Source organism: Gastrolobium bilobum, unplaced genomic scaffold (genome assembly GCF_033153095.1).
Source record: "Gastrolobium bilobum isolate Gb01-03AN ecotype WA unplaced genomic scaffold, APGP_CSIRO_Gbil_v1 utg6105, whole genome shotgun sequence".
Lineage (NCBI taxonomy): Eukaryota > Viridiplantae > Streptophyta > Magnoliopsida > Fabales > Fabaceae > Gastrolobium > Gastrolobium bilobum.
The window spans coordinates 600,019-619,191 of record NW_026899702.1 but is presented as its reverse complement, the minus strand read 5'-3'; the positions used below and the strand labels follow the sequence as shown (position 1 = coordinate 619,191).

General features: G+C 36.3%; 2 protein-coding genes across 2 annotated transcripts; one reads left to right on the top strand and one right to left on the bottom strand.

The window, feature by feature from the left end:
• Nucleotides 1-108: 108 nt before the first annotated feature.
• Nucleotides 109-13,410, top strand: LOC133292782 (clathrin heavy chain 1-like). Its single transcript, XM_061491240.1, has 30 exons — nt 109-219; nt 449-653; nt 911-999; nt 1,104-1,182; nt 1,350-1,477; nt 2,518-2,616; nt 2,827-2,935; nt 3,536-3,615; nt 3,703-3,930; nt 4,013-4,078; nt 4,684-4,800; nt 4,967-5,164; nt 6,653-6,769; nt 6,910-6,969; nt 7,229-7,315; nt 7,735-7,818; nt 7,906-8,040; nt 8,126-8,188; nt 8,265-8,369; nt 8,485-8,597; nt 8,710-8,962; nt 9,083-9,219; nt 9,295-9,573; nt 9,664-10,666; nt 11,137-11,622; nt 11,748-11,918; nt 12,041-12,226; nt 12,478-12,600; nt 12,700-12,810; nt 12,914-13,410. The coding sequence occupies exons 1-30, from the start codon at nt 178-180 to the stop codon at nt 13,067-13,069; spliced, it is 5,109 nt and encodes a 1,702-aa protein (XP_061347224.1). The 5' UTR covers nt 109-177; the 3' UTR covers nt 13,070-13,410.
• Nucleotides 13,411-15,245: 1,835 nt separating this feature from the next.
• Nucleotides 15,246-17,885, bottom strand: LOC133292718 (mitogen-activated protein kinase kinase kinase 18-like). The gene is made up of 2 exons (XM_061491152.1): nt 16,209-17,885; nt 15,246-15,302 (listed from the first exon to the last, which is right to left on the bottom strand). The coding sequence occupies exons 1-2, from the start codon at nt 17,622-17,624 to the stop codon at nt 15,246-15,248; spliced, it is 1,473 nt and encodes a 490-aa protein (XP_061347136.1). The 5' UTR covers nt 17,625-17,885.
• Nucleotides 17,886-19,173: the final 1,288 nt, after the last annotated feature.

Genomic DNA, 19,173 nt, shown 5'->3' with positions numbered 1-19,173 from the left:
TATACCCTTCCTGCTGTTCTGTTCGTTCCACACACTCTCCCTGTTCTCTCTCTCTCTCTCTCTCGCGTCTGGGGCTTCGCTGCTTCAGATCTCGCACTCGCAGCTTAACAAAATTTTCAAAACTACAACATTCTCTCTCATTCAATTCCCTCTATCTGAAGCTCTAGTTTGCGCGGCATGGCTGCAAACGCCCCCATTGTCATGAAAGAGACTTTAACGGTTAGTGTTTCCCTTCCTTCCCTCTCTCAATTTCTCATTCCCATTCCAAAAATCAAAGTTTTTATTTTATTTTTTTTCAGAAAATGGGGTTCTTGTTTTTTGTTTTTTCCTTCTTCAGATCCCAATGCTACGTAGAGTTGTAACCATTCAGTTACAGTTACCCAATTGTGAAATTTCATTTCTTTTGTGATTTCTATTTTTTGATTAGCAATTCGGTATTCTTTTGCAGCTGGGAAGCGTTGGAATCAACCCTCAATTCATTACATTTACTCATGTGACGATGGAATCGGATAAGTACATATGTATTAGGGAAACGTCACCTCAGAACAGTGTTGTTATCATTGACATGAGCATGCCGATGCAGCCTTTGAGACGACCCATTACTGCTGATTCTGCTTTGATGAACCCCAATTCTAGAATTCTTGCTCTTAAAGGTAACATTAGAGGCTCTGATTTGTGTTGGTAGCTCCCAATTGCATCTTATGTGCGCTCTGATTTGGTGGTTCCGGTGAGAACCAAAATGATAGTGATGTCCCAATCCAATCAATAATTATGTATAGACATCTTATGATGGTTAATGAACGTTGTGGTTCTTGTCATTGTGATAGTGAATAATTTGGACAGCTGCAATGTGTGTGCAATGTGTATATGGGTTTCGTTCGTTTCATGAATGTGAGGTTTCTGTATGCAGCTCAAGTTCCAGGGACCACTCAGGATCATTTGCAAGTGTTTAACATTGAAATGAAAGCAAAGATGAAATCACACCAGATGACCGAGCAGGTGCAAATTTGTGAATGATTTGTAAGAATCTTCTTGCCTGAAAATGCGTTAGATTGTATATGTGATTATTAATTATCATGTATTCGATGTTCCATTTCCTTTAGGTTGTCTTTTGGAAGTGGATAACTCCAAAGACAATAGGAATTGTCACTCAGACGTCTGTGTATCATTGGTCAATTGAAGGTAAGGTTTTATGATTTTCCATGACTGAACATATTGTTTTATTACCTGTTCTCTTCTGGAATTCTACTTAAATTTGACAGTTGAACATCTTGTACTGTAATTTTATACATATACCGGAACTTTTCATATTTGAGAGTTTAATATTTTAATCATTTCTCATATCTTAGGTGATAGTGAGCCAGTGAAGATGTTTGACCGATCAGCTAATCTGGTAAATAACCAGATTATCAATTATCGTTGTGATCCGAATGAAAAGTGGTTGGTTTTGATTGGAATTGCTCCTGGTTCACCTGAGGTATGTGATTTTTTTATATTAGCAACTTTCAGGGGCTGCTTTTGAGGTATTAGCAATTCCCCGTCATCTCACTAATTGGCTGTAAATTTTGGTAATCCTATGGGTTAATTGTGGCCATTTGTAAGGTTGACATTGACATTTCTTGAAATGTAGTGGCTATAAGTGCTATTTTTATTGCCTCACCTGTGTAGTTTTATTTCTACAAATTATGGGATGATCTAACAAACCACCCCATTCCTGTCTCTCACAACAATATGTGATGCACTCTAAAGGTCTTTTTGATGGGCATGTGTTGGTAATGTAGTAAGTAGGCAGTTCCTATCTGATCTTTTGCCAAAATGTATTATCACAAGCTTGTTTATGAATTATATGTTGATGAAACTCTAAGGATTAGCATATATTTCATGAATTAAATGTTGATGCATTCAAGTTAAAAATTATTAATGCCTCTGGGCAGGTTGGAATTTAATGAATTAGCTTTATAAATTGCTGTCTATTTGATAAGTTTTTAAGTGTTTTTTTTTTTTGGTATAGTCAATATTAAGATATCTAAGTTTTTCTTATGAAATAAATTTACTTGACCCTTTTCTAATCACTCGTTTGATAGTTCATATCTATATTTTCTATAGCTTTTTATTTTGGTATTATTTTTGCTCAACCCTTGTATATTGTCTCTGCAGTGCTTATATTTTTTTCCCTTTAATATTTAAAGGGTTTTCTTTACTATGTGTACTAATTACAAAAGGTTAGGAATGCTCTTTCTAATTAAGCTAACAAATGTTTCTGTTTCTTATCTTTCTTTCTAAGGAGGAATTGCTATCCTGCTTAAACTAGTTCTTGTACCTTTCTTAATAAAATTTTCTTTTATTGAATTAACTAATTGAGTAATTATCTATTTATTTTATAATTGAAGATTGCACAGTTTTTAAAAAGAAGTCCCTGAATGTTACTTCTTTTTATGTGATTCAGATTTCAGAACATCAAACCTTGTGAGATTATTACTTGTTAGAGTAAATTTTATTGCATTTTATTGATCGCAGAGACCACAACTAGTAAAAGGAAGCATGCAGCTCTTCTCTGTGGATCAACAGCGTAGTCAGGCTCTCGAAGCGCATGCTGCCTCATTTGCTACGTTTAGAGTAATTTTGTCTCCTTTGTGATTTATTTATATATAATGTGTGGCTTTGAAAGCGAAAAAGATTCTACAATCACTAAGAATAATCCACTTATTTACGAATCACCCATGCCAATTCAATCCATTAATTGGACAATTTGTTCATTGACAGAAAAAAAAATAGTTTTGCTGCTAATTTAATACTGTTTGATATTTTAATTTATGCAACATGTAGGTTGCTGGGAATGATAAGGATTCTACTCTTATTTGTTTTGCATCAAAGAGTGTGAATGCTGGACAGGTTACATCAAAGATGCATGTCATTGAACTTGGTGCCCAGCCAGGTATAAGCATCGCTAGATCCTTGTATAGACTATCTATTACCAGCCAGTTGGTGCATGCCTATGCTTTAGTATGATTATAATAAACCTATATAATCTTCTAAAAATATTTTTCCAATTGGAAATTCTTTTCAGTATATCAATTCAACTAATTAATTAAAAAAGAGATCATGCATATAAAGTGGCTGAAGTTTATTATTGTCATTATTATTGTAAAGAACCAATTCAACTAAAAAGCTTAAGCTGGTGGGTGAGGTTACATTAATTATTTTATATAACTCTAACAATTATCTTAGACTACCCTTTCCAAATGGAGTAAAAATTAAAAATACCTTGCAATAAACTATCACAAAAGATTTGTTTGAAAACTATGATAAAGTATCTTTTATTGATATTATATCTTAACGACTTCACATGCAGTCTGAGATTTAGGCTCCTCAATTTATGCTTAATTTATAGTTGGTTTAATTTTTTATTTTTGATGCTTTAAGAATGTGAAACTATATGGAGTTCTTTTTGAGATATGCTCAAATAAATGGTTATTTTCCATGACAACTCATACTTCTTGATACCATCTGGTATATTTGTGGCATTTGTTATCAGGCAAACCATCTTTTACTAAGAAACAAACAGATCTGTTCTTCCCTCCGGACTTTGCTGATGACTTTCCTGTGTCAATGCAGGTATGTGTGTAAACTTCAATAATCATTTAATATTCTAAATTCTTGATAGACATGCCGTTAAATGTTTGATATGTTTTTGTTGTGCAGATTTCAAATAAATATGGATTGATATATGTTATCACAAAGCTGGGGCTTTTATTTGTCTATGATCTGGAGTCTGCAACAGCAGTTTATAGAAACCGAATCAGTCCCGATCCTATATTTTTGACATCAGAAGCATCATCGGTCGGGGGTTTTTATGCCATCAATAGACGTGGCCAGGTGTTGCTTGCTACTGTAAATGAGGCAGCCATTGTACCTTTTGTTAGCGGCCAGGTAATTTGTGAATTATGACATGTTTTTGGTTAAATGGAATCTATGGATCCTACTTCTAAATGTTTCTTTGGAACTTTTGCAGCTAAACAATTTAGAACTTGCTGTTAATCTTGCTAAAAGAGGAAACCTCCCTGGCGCAGAGGAATTGGTAACATGAGTTGCTTTTGGTTAATTTTGTGCTGTTATCAATGTCAAGCTTCACAAATGGACTTTCGAAACTGGCTGACTTTATTGAGTTGGATGATTGTTTTACTATAATATTTTTCAATTTTCAGCATATGCTCTCTGCCTTTATATATTATAGTTGTCTGAAAAGTATTCCATGAGTATAATATAGAACAATTATAAGCAAGGAAACTAGCATAAAATTGCAAAAGAAGTATAAACAATATATTATTTGTGTTTGTGGTAGATGCTTGTGTGCATAGGTTTTTTGACTTATCATACTTGAAAGGTCATTTTAAAGTTTTTAAGTTCAAGTTATTTGGGGGAATCTTGATAAAAAATGTGCCAAAGAGTATAATGCTGGTGAAATTTGTGCACCACAAACATGATTTTTATGCCCTTCTGATATAAACTGAAAAGATTTTAATTGTGTTAGCATATAATTTACCTCTACCTTTTTTTTTTCCCTTGTTGATTTGATTTTTTTTTTCCCTTGTTGATTTGATCAGTGGGAAGCTTGCCTTTTCTTTTTCTATTATTTTTATTTGCCCTCATTGATTGTCAAGTTTCTGTTTTTTTTTTTCTCAGGTGGTTAAGCGGTTTCAAGAATTATTTGCTCAGACCAAATATAAGGAAGCTGCAGAGCTTGCTGCAGAATCTCCCCAAGGAATACTCCGAACTCCTGACACTGTTGCTAAATTTCAGGTATACTTTTGTGTTACACGTGGACCACTTGATGCTTCTTGTTCCTGTTAATTGTTTGCATTCAGTTGTGTATGTGCTTAACTGCTTATTAATTGTGGGGAATTTTATGGGAGCTTAATATGCTCTTCTCATCAAGGTCTTAGTTTCTTTTGTTAATTTTCTTCAGAGTGTACCCGTGCAAGCTGGGCAAACACCACCATTGTTGCAGTACTTTGGTACTCTGTTAACTAGGGGAAAACTCAATGCTTTTGAGTCATTGGAGTTGTCACGACTTGTGGTAAATCAGAACAAGAAGAATCTTTTGGAAAATTGGCTGGCAGAGGACAAACTTGAATGCACTGAGGAGCTCGGCGACCTTGTGAAGGTTCATATAGAAATTTAAATTGATTCTCTCTTAGTCTGTTTATCATTTGAACATATTAAAAACTTTTTTTGGGGTTGGGAGGACGAAAATACAAGGTGTTGCCTGCAATCCCTGTCTCCTTTGCTCATTGAAAATTTTGGTCATGATTCATATAAATTTAAAACTAATTATTATGAAGAAACAAAAGCAGTTTTTCTTTTTATAATTGGAAATAGAGAACACTGTCATATAAATAAACTATAACGGGCCACCTCTTACACCCACTTCCTGGCTACTAGTTTGGTTTACTCTGAGGCTACAAATATTAAGTTCAAACTCTAGGCCCTGTTTGGATGAGCTTATTAAAATAGCTTTTGAAACCCAAATAATGTGTTTTGGGCTTATTTTCAGTAGCTATAAATTGAAGCTTATGAAAATAAGCTGTTGCAAAAGCTAAATACAGCTTTAGGATGTAGTTGTATCTGCATTAAGTTTTGGCTAATTCAACCTTACCAAAATTTCATTCCTATTTAAGCACTTATTGAAGTATCTATCCAAACACTATTTAACTTATTTAGTTGTGTAAAGAACCAATTCAACCCAAAAGCTTAAGCCATTGGGTGAGGCTACATTAATGGTTTTATATTTCTCTAACACGCTCCCTCATAAGAGAGCCCATTGGGCTTGAAGGGTGGACAATGCACAGGCCCACCTACCTGTGCTAAGAAACTCTACAAAACTTAATTAATTAATAATTAAATGAGGGGCAGTGAGAATTGAACCCGTGACTTCGAGACTCTGATACTATGTAAAGAATCAATTCAATCCAAAAACTTAAGCTATTGGGTGATGCTACATTAATGGTTTTATATTTCTCCAACAAGTTGGATTGTTGTTATGACTGTAGAGCTTATTAAATAAGCTCTAATGAAATCAGTACTTCTTTAAGTTGTTTATCCATACAGGAGTCTAGTTTACCCCCTCTTCTTTGGATTTTTACTTTTGATGCTTGGATTTCCATGTATGTAAAGTAGGGGTGTAAATGAGTTGGGCCGAGTCAAGCTTTAGCTTAAATGAGCCAAGCCTATGAAAAATATTTTGAGCTTAAACGAGTCAACTCTGCCTTTATTTTAAAAATAAAATTATTATTTATCTTTATATTTTTTTATTATTTGTATTTTTTTTAGGTGTTATTATTTTTTTAATAATTTATTATGTTACACGCGCGCACACACACACACACACATACATATAATTTGTTTTTTTAATAAATATATATTTTTCGCTATTTTCGCAACCGCAACCCGCAATAAATCTATAGCGGTTTTGAGGGTTGGCCGCATCAGGCCGCAATCCGCATTTGATAACTATGCTACGCACGAGCACATGCTCTTGCACACCGAACACACATTTATTTATCTTAGTGCAGGGGGAATTCAATCTCTGTTCATTTTCTTTATATTTCTTTCATCTGTATTCCTAATGTTATGAGACATGCATATAATGCAGACAGTGGATAATGAGCTTGCCTTGAAAATATATATCAAAGCCAGGGCCACACCAAAAGTTGTTGCAGCTTTTGCTGAGAGGAGGGAATTCGACAAGATTCTGATATACTCAAAGCAGGTAATGAAACAAAAAATTTATTAAGTTTTTTGAATCATGAAAATAGTGGTACTGATTAAATGTTATATTTTTGTCTCATTACCTTGTTTGATTACTTTTGTTATATAGTTTATGCATTTTTCTCCTTTTATTTGCTGAAGGTTGGATATACGCCTGATTACTTGTTCCTTCTTCAAACAATATTGCGGGCAGATGCCCAGGTAAGTGATTTCTTTCTGAAATTAGATTTGAAATGATTATGCCTTATCTTCTATGAAATACTTCACTTTTGTGGTACACTCGTTTCTGTTCTGAATGAAGTGTAAACTGCCTAAAATAATAGCACCTCATGATTGATAACAAATGCGTCCAAATGGAAATTGTTCCACATTGCTTATGATGTTTACCTTTCTACAGTGTCTATTATCTTGATGTTTTACTCTTTCTTTATTTGTTTATTCAGAACTTGTTTGATTGCAGGGTGCTGTAAATTTTGCTCTGATGATGTCTCAAATGGAGGGGGGTTGTCCTGTTGACTACAACACAATAACTGATCTCTTTCTTCAGGTTTATTTAGTTCTATTCTTCTTTATTTTAATGATGTGGGGTTCATTGTGCTGTCCTATCATTTGTAGTTCAACCTAATTCAAAGAAAGAATTATCATATACACGATTTTTTCCCTCTCTCCATTGGATTCTTCCTTTTACTTTTTAGAACCAGTAATACTTTATTATTTGAGCCTGTTCTACTTTGTTTTCAAAAACCAATAAAGCATTGTTTTAAGTGGAAGAATGAAAAATGTTTTTGAGAATTCAGTAACTTTATTTTCCACTTAATTGAAAATGGAAAATGAGAAAATCTATATGAAATCAGTCCTTCTCTTTCTTAAAACTTGCTTTGGTAATGGTTTTTGATAACTGTTCGCTTTTGTTTTTTTTCATATGCTGAAAACTTTGACTCTTATTTTTGTTCATGTTACTTCTAGAGGAATTTGATCCGTGAGGCAACTGCCTTTCTGTTGGATGTGCTGAAGCCAAACTTACCTGAACATGGGTATCTTCAAACCAAGGTTCTGTTCTCTTTATCCATGAACTCGATGGTATTATGTAGTTTTTTTTTTTTTTAATTTTGTGAAAATTTTCTATATTATTTTTAGGTGCTGGAAATTAATCTTGTGACCTTTCCAAATGTTGCTGATGCTATATTGGCCAATGGCATGTTTAGTCATTACGATCGACCACGTATTGCTCAACTTTGTGAAAAGGCTGGCCTTTTCATTCGGGCTCTTCAGGTTCTTGACTTCTTCAATTCCAATGACATACTGTAATGTCTTGTTAGAATAACTTATTGAATCTTCTTGTTTGTCTCTTGTGCAGCATTATACCGAGTTGCCTGACATTAAACGTGTAATTGTGAATACGCATGCCATTGAACCGCAGGTTTGGATTTCAAGTGTTCAAGTGACTGGATCTATCCAAAAACTGTTATATATTCTTACTATGAAATGATTTTCAGGCTCTAGTTGAGTTCTTTGGAACCCTTTCCCGAGAGTGGGCACTGGAGTGCATGAAAGATCTTTTACTAGTCAACCTCAGGGGCAATCTTCAAATAATTGTGCAGGTACTGTATTATGGCTTGGTAAAATATTTCCATGAGACTTTTTTCAATTAATTAATTTTTATTTGGGCTTTTGGTATTTGTATATAAAATAATCTTGCTAGCATGTTATTTGCAGACTGCCAAGGAATATTGTGAGCAGCTGGGCGTTGATGCATGCATCAAAATCTTTGAGCAATTCAAGTCCTATGAAGGACTATACTTTTTCTTGGGTGCATATTTGAGCTCTAGGTATTCTGTGATGGAGAATGAACATAACATCAATTCTCTAGACCGACTACTTTTGCTTTTTTAGTTTTCTTTTTCTTTTTATAATTTTGGCTTGTGATTCTGTTTTGCACAGTGAGGATCCTGATATTCATTTCAAGTACATTGAAGCAGCTGCTAAAACTGGACAAATTAAGGAGGTAGAGCGTGTGACTCGGGAATCAAACTTTTATGATGCTGAGAAGACAAAGAATTTTCTAATGGAGGCCAAGCTTCCGGATGCAAGGCCATTGATTAATGTGTGTGATCGTTTTGGTTTTGTTCCGGATCTCACCCATTATCTCTACACTAACAACATGCTTCGTTATATTGAAGGATATGTGCAAAAGGTAAAATTGTGGTGAAGGGTTGTATATAATTTTTGTGATTCTTGGTAAAGGGGTGTGTTTTAAATCTTTTTTAAGTTAATATTAAACGTTAATCTCTTACATTATTCTTCTTGCTTATAGGTCAATCCAGGAAATGCTCCTCTAGTTGTAGGACAGTTGTTAGATGATGAATGCCCTGAAGATTTCATTAAAGGTCTTATACTTTCTGTTCGTTCTCTCCTTCCAGTTGAGCCTTTAGTTGAAGAATGTGAGAAGAGGTGAGCCGGTTTTCTCTCTATGCTGTATCTCTGCATTACCTTATTCTCTTTTCTCATTTCACTTTCTATGTGCAGGAATCGTCTCCGCTTGCTTACTCAGTTCTTGGAGCATCTTGTAAGTGAGGGAAGCCAAGATGTACATGTACATAATGCTCTGGGTAAAATTATCATTGACAGCAATAACAATCCTGAGCATTTTCTCACAACGAACCCGTATTATGATTCTCGTGTTGTTGGTAAATATTGTGAGAAACGAGATCCTACACTTGCTGTTGTTGCTTACAGAAGAGGGCAATGTGATGATGAGCTTGTTAATGTTACCAATAAAAATTCCTTGTTTAAACTCCAAGCCAGGTGTGTATACTGTCCTTCATTAGGTAGGTATCATTGCATTTCGCAATGCTAGTCTGGGACACTCATGTTATTTCTTGATGTTTGTGTCAGATATGTTGTGGAACGTATGGATGCTGACCTCTGGGAGAAAGTTCTTAATCCTGAGAATGAGTTTAGAAGGCAGTTGATTGATCAAGTGGTGTCCACTGCTTTGCCTGAAAGCAAGAGTCCTGAGCAAGTTTCAGCTGCAGTGAAAGCTTTTATGACTGCCGATCTCCCCCATGAGTTGATTGAGCTTCTTGAAAAGATTGTGCTACAAAATTCTGCTTTTAGTGGAAATTTTAATCTGCAAAATTTGCTGATCCTTACTGCAATCAAGGCAGATCCTTCAAGAGTCATGGATTACATAAATAGGTTGGACAACTTTGATGGCCCCGCTGTTGGGGAGGTGGCAGTCGAAGCACAACTATATGAAGAAGCTTTTGCCATTTTCAAGAAATTTAATTTGAATGTTCAGGCTGTTAATGTCCTGCTAGATAACCTTCGCACCATTGATCGCGCTGTGGAGTTTGCATTTAGGGTTGAAGAAGATGCTGTGTGGACCCAGGTTGCTAAGGCACAACTAAGAGAGGGCTTGGTGAGTGATGCAATTGAGTCATTCATCCGCGCAGATGATGCCACTCACTTCTTGGAGGTTATTAAGGCTGCTGAAGATGCAGATGTATACCATGACCTAGTGAGGTACCTTCTCATGGTTCGGCAGAAGACCAAAGAGCCCAAGGTGGATAGTGAGCTCATTTATGCTTATGCAAAGATTGATCGGCTTGGAGAAATTGAAGAGTTTATATTGATGCCAAATGTTGCTAATTTACCAAATGTTGGAGATCGCCTGTACGATGAGGCTCTCTATGAGGCTGCAAAAATTATATTTGCTTTTATTTCTAACTGGGCTAAGTTAGCTGTGACATTGGTGAAGCTTAAACAATTCCAAGGTGCTGTTGATGCTGCTAGAAAAGCAAACAGTTCAAAAACATGGAAGGAAGTTTGTTTTGCCTGCGTTGATGCTGAGGAATTCCGCTTAGCTCAGATTTGTGGTCTCAATGTCATTGTTCAGGTGACACACTTTTCTAGAATAAGTTGACATTTTTTAATTTCTTCTCTTGATAATCCAATGCCTCTCGCCTCACTCCAAATTTCAATATAAAGATTTACCCCTTATGACACACACACACGACTTATGTTTTGTTAGTTGGTAGTCTCATTATAATTTGCTTAGTCAGGTTCTGTTAAGATGTTGAGTCAGATTCTGTTATGTGAAGTTAGTTTTGATTTTACTAAAAATGTAACAAACCCAACCGACGCAGAGAAATTTTAACAATCATCGGATTTCATATCACAAACTCTCCAATATTCTCTCTTGTTATTTGCTCTCACTCTCTTCTACTATCTGTCGTTTTTTCACCTGAGCACGAATTCTATCATAGAGGATCTTGATATTAGTAAATGCTACAATGGCAGGTGAACTGTTGATTAGTTTATTATTCTATGTTTTTTGACTAGTAATCATTCTTTATTGTTACGAAGGTGGATGATTTGGAAGAGGTTAGTGAGTTTTATCAGAACAGAGGATGCTTCAATGAACTCATATCTCTAATGGAGAGTGGGCTTGGACTGGAGCGCGCACATATGGGTATCTTTACAGAGCTGGGAGTTCTTTATGCAAGATATCGTCCTGAGAAGTTGATGGAGCACATTAAGTTGTTCTCAACTCGGCTTAACATTCCCAAGCTTATTCGGGCCTGTGATGAACAGCAGCACTGGAAGGAACTTACATACCTGTACATCCAATATGATGAGTTTGATAATGCTGCAACCACTGTAATGAATCACTCTCCAGAAGCATGGGACCACATGCAATTCAAAGACGTTATAGTTAAAGTTGCAAGTGTGGAGCTCTACTATAAGGCTGTTCACTTCTACTTGCAAGAACATCCTGATATTATAAATGATCTTCTTAATGTGCTTGCCCTTCGTGTGGACCATGCCCGTGTTGTAGATATAATGCGGAAGGTCTGTATGTCTCATACTCTGTTGCTTAATGCCTGCAGTTTAATCTTTTTTGGTGAGGTAAATAGTTGGTTGTGAATGATTTTATGCAATAATCTTGTTTGTTGCTTGAATTTTCTGGTTTTTAGGCTGGCGACATTCGATTGGTTAAGCCATACATGGTTGCAGTTCAAAGCAATAATGTTTCTGCTGTCAATGAAGCTTTGAATGAAATTTACGTTGAGGAGGAGGACTATGATAGACTTCGTGAATCAATAGATCTGCATGACAACTTCGATCAGATAGGTCTTGCACAGAAGGTGAATCTCTCTTATCTTTTTGTCTTTTTTGGACAAATTGCTAAAATTGAGATCTGAATATTACTGGGAAACTTACAAAGTTTGAATGATTATTGATTGACTTTAACAATATATATAAACAGATTGAGAAGCATGAGCTTCTTGAAATGAGACGTGTTGCTGCTTATATTTACAAGAAAGCAGGAAGATGGAAGCAGTCCATTGCTTTGTCAAAGAAAGACAACCTTTACAAGGACTGTATGGAAACTTGCTCTCAATCTGGTGAACGAGAACTCGCAGAGGATTTACTTGTTTACTTTATTGAGCAGGCCTGTATTTTCTTATCCCTTTCCTTGAAAATATCAAACTCTGGCATTCATATATTAGATCCTTGCCGGGTTAGGTTGGCTCTTTTGCCATTGTGCAAGTTTGATTTCTGCTTCAATTTAAATACCTTTAACTCATTCTTTCTTTCTACACCTCACTATTGTTTTGTTCGTCATGCGTACTTCCTGCCCTTCTTTGGTCTTAAATTAACGAAGGAATGATATTCATATTATTCTCTTGGACTCTTTTACAGGGGAAGAAAGAGTGTTTTGCTTCTTGCCTCTTCGTCTGCTATGATGTGATACGGCCAGATGTTGCTCTTGAGCTAGCTTGGGTGAACAATATGATTGATTTTGCTTTCCCTTATCTCTTACAGGTATATTTTTCACTGAGATTTCTTTCGGTATATTTATTAATGTATGAATTTTCTTCCTTTTGTTGATAACCATTTTTCAAAAAAAAAAAAAAATTCTAGTTTATTCGAGAGTATTCTAGTAAGGTGGATGAACTTATCAAGGACAAAATTGAAGCAAAAAAGGAGGAGAAAGCTAAAGAGAATGAGGAGAAGGACATTATTGCTCAGCAGGTACCTTTTTTTTTTTTTTTTCTCAATTCCTTTTATAAGAAGAAGTCAGATTTTATCTTTTATTTGACAATTCAATTAATGTAATATTTTCAATGGTATCCAGAATATGTATGCCCAGTTGCTGCCACTTGCTTTGCCTGCACCACCAATGCCAGGAATGGGTGCAGGGTTTGTTCCCCCACCACCACATATGGGTGGAATTGGGATGCCGCCAATGCCCCCTTTTGGCATGCCTCCAATGGGCAGTGGCTCCTACTGATCTCTCTATTGAAGACAGGAGAGAATTTTGCCATAAAATTTTACTGGTGAAGCTAAATAGATTGTTTAGAATCATATGCATTGAAGATGAGTTTCGTAGGGTCAACGAATTTGACATGGTGGATGGTTAGCATCTGCCTTGTGTAGCCTTTCCAATGACTGCGGCTTTTTGCATTGAAAGTTTTAGGTTCTTATTTCTTATGTCTTCTCTCTCTACCCTCTAGTCCAAGGCTGAATATATTGGTTTGTTTGATCAGTCCTGTGAGAGAGATGGTCAAAGTGAACTTGGTTGCCGCATGTATAGTTGATTCTTTTTCACCTATTAATTGTTTTCTAGTTGTGTGTAGGATTCACAAATTTTATTCTTTTAACTTCGTATATAAACTTTTATCAATTATTCAACATTGTCTTAGTGGTTTATTTTATTTATTTATTTTGTTATTTCCTATTAACTTCCCATGTTAGCATGTTCTGAATATCCATTTTTGTTTGGGGAATTGAAGTTCGTAATTCATGGTAAGACCGTCAAATACCACTAAGAATCTTGTTTGGCATAAAACAAAATGAATATGAACCACTTCACTCGATCCTCTTCAAAGTTATGACACACTGTAATTAAAGTCGGAGACATTGATGACTCTCTCTCTCTCTCTCTATATATATAGAGAGAGAGAGAGAGAGTGAATGTGTGAGTGTTTATGCATTGCATTTTCTAAAAATATTATTTTCTTTTAAAAGACTTGAAATTACAAAAGTCTAATTTATATATAAGTTAATAATCTCTCTCTCTCTCTTATTTATCAAGTTCAATAACCATAATTTTAAGTGTATTATCCTTTTTAAAATTTGACATTTTTACCAAAATCGCTTTGCTTCTACTCATATGCCAAGAGTCGAACCTCCTTTGAAATCAAAAGAAAAAAATCAGTCATGATAAACATCAACATACTCATGTTTTAATGCATTTAAAGTTTAAACAATAGTTGCAACTGTATAATTTTTCGGTGAGACTGAGACCACGGGATATCCTCTCAAGAGGTTCATTCCATTTTGAACCGTAACTCTTATTCGTCAGCAGGAGCACAACACTAAGCGGTCTCCTCATAATAATTGTTTCACTGATTTTTAATTCTATGAAGTCGAAGTTGGTTACTACCTCTATCCATATCCATCTTTTGTGGGTTAGTGCACACTTTTTTCTTTTTCTTCCATTTCACTCTTATGTTATGCAAGTCTTCTACTTTTTTTCCCACAAAATCCTAAAAATGTGATTAAATTTATCATTAACCCTGTAAGCATCTCGCTCTTAATGCATATTCTACTTTATTTATTATTTTATGAAAAAAAAAGCTTTTCAGCCAAAATCTCTCTCTCTCTCTCTCTCTCACACACACACACACATTTTAATTATAAACTTATTCTAAATACAAAATAATTATCTGAACGCATATTCAAAACATAACCATTTTAAGTTTGCACTTGCATTGTAATTACTTTTTTTATTTTTAACTACATCAATTCGTCTGATTTGAATGTTATCGGACTCATACAGATTATCGCTCTAATAATATCATTTTTTTATTCATATTGTTCGAATTGACATTTCTAATTAAAATAAATACATTTTTTTATTACTCAAGTCAATTATTAATATTATATTTGATATATGTTTATTTTTATTTTTATTTCTTGCTACTTTGTGGATAAGTTTGCCACTTGAAGTGATGGATTAGTAAGCAGCACTGACATTAATTCGTGGCTAAAATATCTCGAGAGTTGTAAGGTAACAAAGGTTCAAGCACAATAATCCAATTTCGTCTCGCAAGTTGCATCCTAATTTGTCAACATCTTTTTTGCCTTTTTCATTTTTTTTTTCTCTTAAATTTCTCCTTTTTCTTTTTCCTCAACACTCACCTCAATGAATTGGGTTTTCCCTCAAAGCAAAAAAGCGTGGCGGCGGTGAGGCATAACACACGTGTGTTGCCCAATTGATGGTAAATTCAACGAAGAACACCAAATTGCGAGTTACATGTGCTGCTGAGTGCTTACCCTCCTCATTAAGTCTTATCCCACTTCTGTTTTGTGTGCGTTTTAAGCCGCAATTACAACAGAACCCTCTCTTTTTGTCTCTACCACATCCAAAAAACAGTTAACAGAAAGTGCACTCTTCCATTTCATTAACGGGGTGACTGTTTCTTAATTGCTGCGTCTTTTACGGTGAATTTTATATCATGCTGGATATATCTTTAAAATGATATACAAGAATATCAAAAAGGAAATTCCGGTATGAACACATGATAATGTAGTGAAAAAAACAGAGTAAAAGTGTAATATACAAGACACTTTGTGTTTAACCATTGTCCGAAAATTCTATAGTTTTACAAAATTTAACATGGTGTAAGTTTTGTAAAAAATAATAGAACTCTTGTTGATAACCTCATTAAAAGAACATAATAAAACATGCTAACTTTATGATCATCGATATATTTGGTATAATTTCTTACATAATTGATGTGATCTTCAGTGTTTAAAATTTAGAAAACTATAAGGATACAGTAGAAAGCGTATTTACAAACGTTTTACCAAGTGTAAATTATACTGTTAAAGTTACTGCAAAGGTTAAAACATCAAAGGAGAAGGGTGGTCTCTTGGATCAATATACGATAATCTAATTTCATTGTATTTTTGTTCGTTCAACCTTATCTTCTTTTTTATTCTAATTTTCCTTTTCTTGATTTCCCAACCCAGATCTTCCACATTACTAAAGGCAGCATCGCGTGTGGACACTGTGCGTCATGGAAGTGGATCCTCTCATAAGAAAAATATATAATTTTTATGAGAGATTGTGATCAAATAATACGAGGATCCACTCTTGTGGATCATATATCTCGTTTCGCACCACCCACTCAATCCTACAATCCACCCAATTTATTGTCCCATGCCTAAGGTTCCAACCATCAGTCCACGCGATCTCCATGCTTGATTACTTTATTTACTCTATCATGCCTCGTCTAGTGGCTCAGTTGCAAACATTTTTTCAATTATTTAATTTTGTCTTTCTAATCTTTTTTTTTTTTTTTCCCCTTGACATAGTAGCCCGTTTTTGTCACATGCAGTAAAAGGGAACCAACATAAATAACCAATCGAAAAGCATAGTATATATTGAAATATATTATTGATAATAAACAATATGATTTGAAAATTTTACAACATAGGCTGTAAATGCAGAATATTCCTCTTATCCTATCCAACTTTTTCAACCCATACCCATACCGACAACTCCAACCACCACGGTTGCGGTTGTGGTTAAACTTATCACACTCACGCCGCCACACCAACCTGTTCCTCTCTCCCAACTTCCACATTTCCCGATTTAACCCTTCATTTCTTGCTGTTTCTGAACCAGAATATTCCAAACGAGTCCCTAACTCTATTCCCTCTTCTACCCTCAATACATTCTCAAATTCCCAACCTGCCCCTCCTTCTTCGTCTCCACACCCACCATCACACGCTTTTGTTTCTGTTGTTGTCGTTGCTTCTGCGTCGGACGCAATTGCCCTCACCTCTACCCAACCCTCCGTTTCCCAATTTGCCCTCGATTCTGTTGCTAATTTACCAATCCTATTTCTCACTGAAATTTTTTCACTATCGTCCAACATCATCTCTTCTTCTTCTTCTTCTTCACCGTCGTTAACTGACTCGGCGAATTGTGAGTCAACCCAGTCCAGAACGCACCGAGGGGACGATTCAACAACCTTATTGTGAAGCAAAAATGGATGCTGTAGCAGCTGATCACAGCTCCACCGCCGGCTCGGTTCCCTCCTCAGACACTTCTCGACGAAATCGCGGCCTAGCTCCGACAACTTGCTCGGAATCTCCGGCAACTCACCGGAATACCCGATTCGACTCAGCGTGTCAACGCCGCGATCCTCCCACCCCGGTTTTCCGGTGATCATCTCGATCACCGTGCATCCAAGTGACCACACGTCGGACTCCGGCCCCTGATACTCCCGGCGAATCACCTCCGGCGCCATCCACATCGGGCTTCCACGCGGTAAGATCCCCGCAGGACAATCCCTGCCGGAGAATTCCACCGCCGATCCGAAGTCGGCGAGCTTGGCGACTTCGCCGTCGCCGGAGACGAGCACGTTCCTCCCTTTCACGTCGCAGTGCACGACGCCACGCTCGTGAACGTGACGCAGCGCGCTCACCAAGCACCAAGCGTAGCGCCTCACCAACCGTTCGTCCACGTCAGCATCAGCGTCCATGTCAGCGACGGTTCCACCTGGCATGTACTCCAAGTGCAGGTTCCGGAACGACGACGTTGAGCCTTCCTCGCACGTGGCATCATCGCCGAGAAAGGACACCACGTGAGGCGAAGACATACGCCGGAGGATACGAATCTCGTTCTCCAACGCCTCCAGCTGACCCGGGAGACCCGTTTTGCGATCCACGGACTTCACCGCAAAAACCCGACCGTCCGGTTTGGAAACAGCTATATTTACGATTCCGAACGCACCCTTTCCAACGCACTTGCCTCTAACCCACGAAGCCATTGCACTGTTTCAGCTCAACTGCACTTCACGTAGTTCAAACTTCAAATTCTGTTTTGTGTGTAATTGAACATGTGTGTGTTTTTTCCTTGAGGACCCAAATGGTGTGTGTGTATGTGTATATATATATATAGTGCGTGTTTGTTCTGGCACTCGGTGTTTCGTGTTTTCCTAAAATTTTTAATGTTTTTATGGTACAGCGTGGAATTTGTGAAAGTGGATAATTAAGAAAAGCGGTGGTGACGTTGAGGTTTTAGCTCTTAGAAGGTGGTAATGTTTTTGACGGAAATGGAGAATTGTGGGAATGAAATACTGGATACTGTTCTTTTCTTATGGTTTGGGGTTTTTAATCCTTATCCAGATTGATTTTCCCTTCTCATTTTAACCTTTTTTTTATGTCACCATTAAACATTAATTACACGTGGGTATTATTCATAATTTAGATTTAAGCAACAATATGGGTATCATTATTTTATTCGATTTTTATTACCTTGCAGGTTTCATTTTTTTAGTTATATTTTGTCGTGTTGCGGATGAATATTAATTTGGACATGTGGTTGTAATGGGGAAAGTGGGCTTTTCTGGTTGGAGAGGTGGATGCTAATAGTTGGCTGAGGGGAACATGACGCCGTGGCGGTAGGGGGAGAGTAAAATAGGAAGTGGGTTGAGAAAGTCCCACGTGGCACAAATTTGTTGGTCCACGAAGTGTTGAATACATTACTAGAGGCTGGTAAAGGTCTCAACGAGATGCGAAGATGTCTCGAGATATAGCCATGATGTTTGTAATTGTGTGTGGCTTTGGCCTTAGTGTTCTAGTTAAACCAAGTGTATGTGACGTGTACCACCACGCTTCCATTAGATATCATATTATTATGTCGATTTTTTATTCTTATTTTCATTTTGGTTGTAATTTTGGGAATTTTGTTTGCATGTGAATTGGACTTGGGTATGGTCCCAAATTAAGTCGTATCGTATCTGTTAGAAGAAGATGAGGAACGAGTTTGTGGGATGTTCCCTCTTTTGTACTGGAGAGTGGAGATATTAGTTAGGACAATTTGGCACGCGGTTCTTCACTTCCTCATTAAGCATGTGGCATCTGGTACTACCGTATTAGACCTGGGTTCTATAGATAAGATTTTACCTTAAATTGCTTTGCGTGGTTCAGCCTAAATTATACAAAAGAAAATTCACCGAATTCCAAGTTCAAATAAGTGCAATACTTCACCCTAAACGGCAAAATGGTGCATTTTCCAACTCCTAAATTTTTTTTATCTGTTCTTTCCTTTCTTTTGGCAAATTATTTTAATTAAAAAAGTAATTATGGAAATAGGTACGATTAGATGATTGAAATAGGGGGAAAAGATAATATTTTTTATTTTTTAAAATATTAGTATTTTATTTTTTTGGTCTCGTGTACGCAAAATTTAAAATTCAGTATGCTTTTCTCCCTTACTGTTGTGCCACTTGTCAGCGTGTGAAAGCTTGGGAGGAGCATTAGAATTGCATTGATCGAATGGGAATTTTAAAAAATGGACAAAGCGTTACGGAGAGG

Excerpts from the sequence above, each read along its gene's own strand:
- LOC133292718 (XM_061491152.1), bottom strand. The coding sequence starts at position 17,624 with ATGGCTTCGTGGGTTAGAGGCAAGTGCGTTGGAAAGGGTGCGTTCGGA. Across the intron at positions 15,303-16,208 it reads TATACTATGCTTTTCGATTG|CATGATATAAAATTCACCGT; the intron begins GTTATTTATGTT and ends AGATATATCCAG.
- LOC133292782 (XM_061491240.1), top strand. The coding sequence starts at position 178 with ATGGCTGCAAACGCCCCCATTGTCATGAAAGAGACTTTAACG. Across the intron at positions 4,079-4,683 it reads TCCCTGGCGCAGAGGAATTG|GTGGTTAAGCGGTTTCAAGA; the intron begins GTAACATGAGTT and ends TTTTTTTCTCAG. Across the intron at positions 8,963-9,082 it reads TTGAAGGATATGTGCAAAAG|GTCAATCCAGGAAATGCTCC; the intron begins GTAAAATTGTGG and ends TCTTGCTTATAG.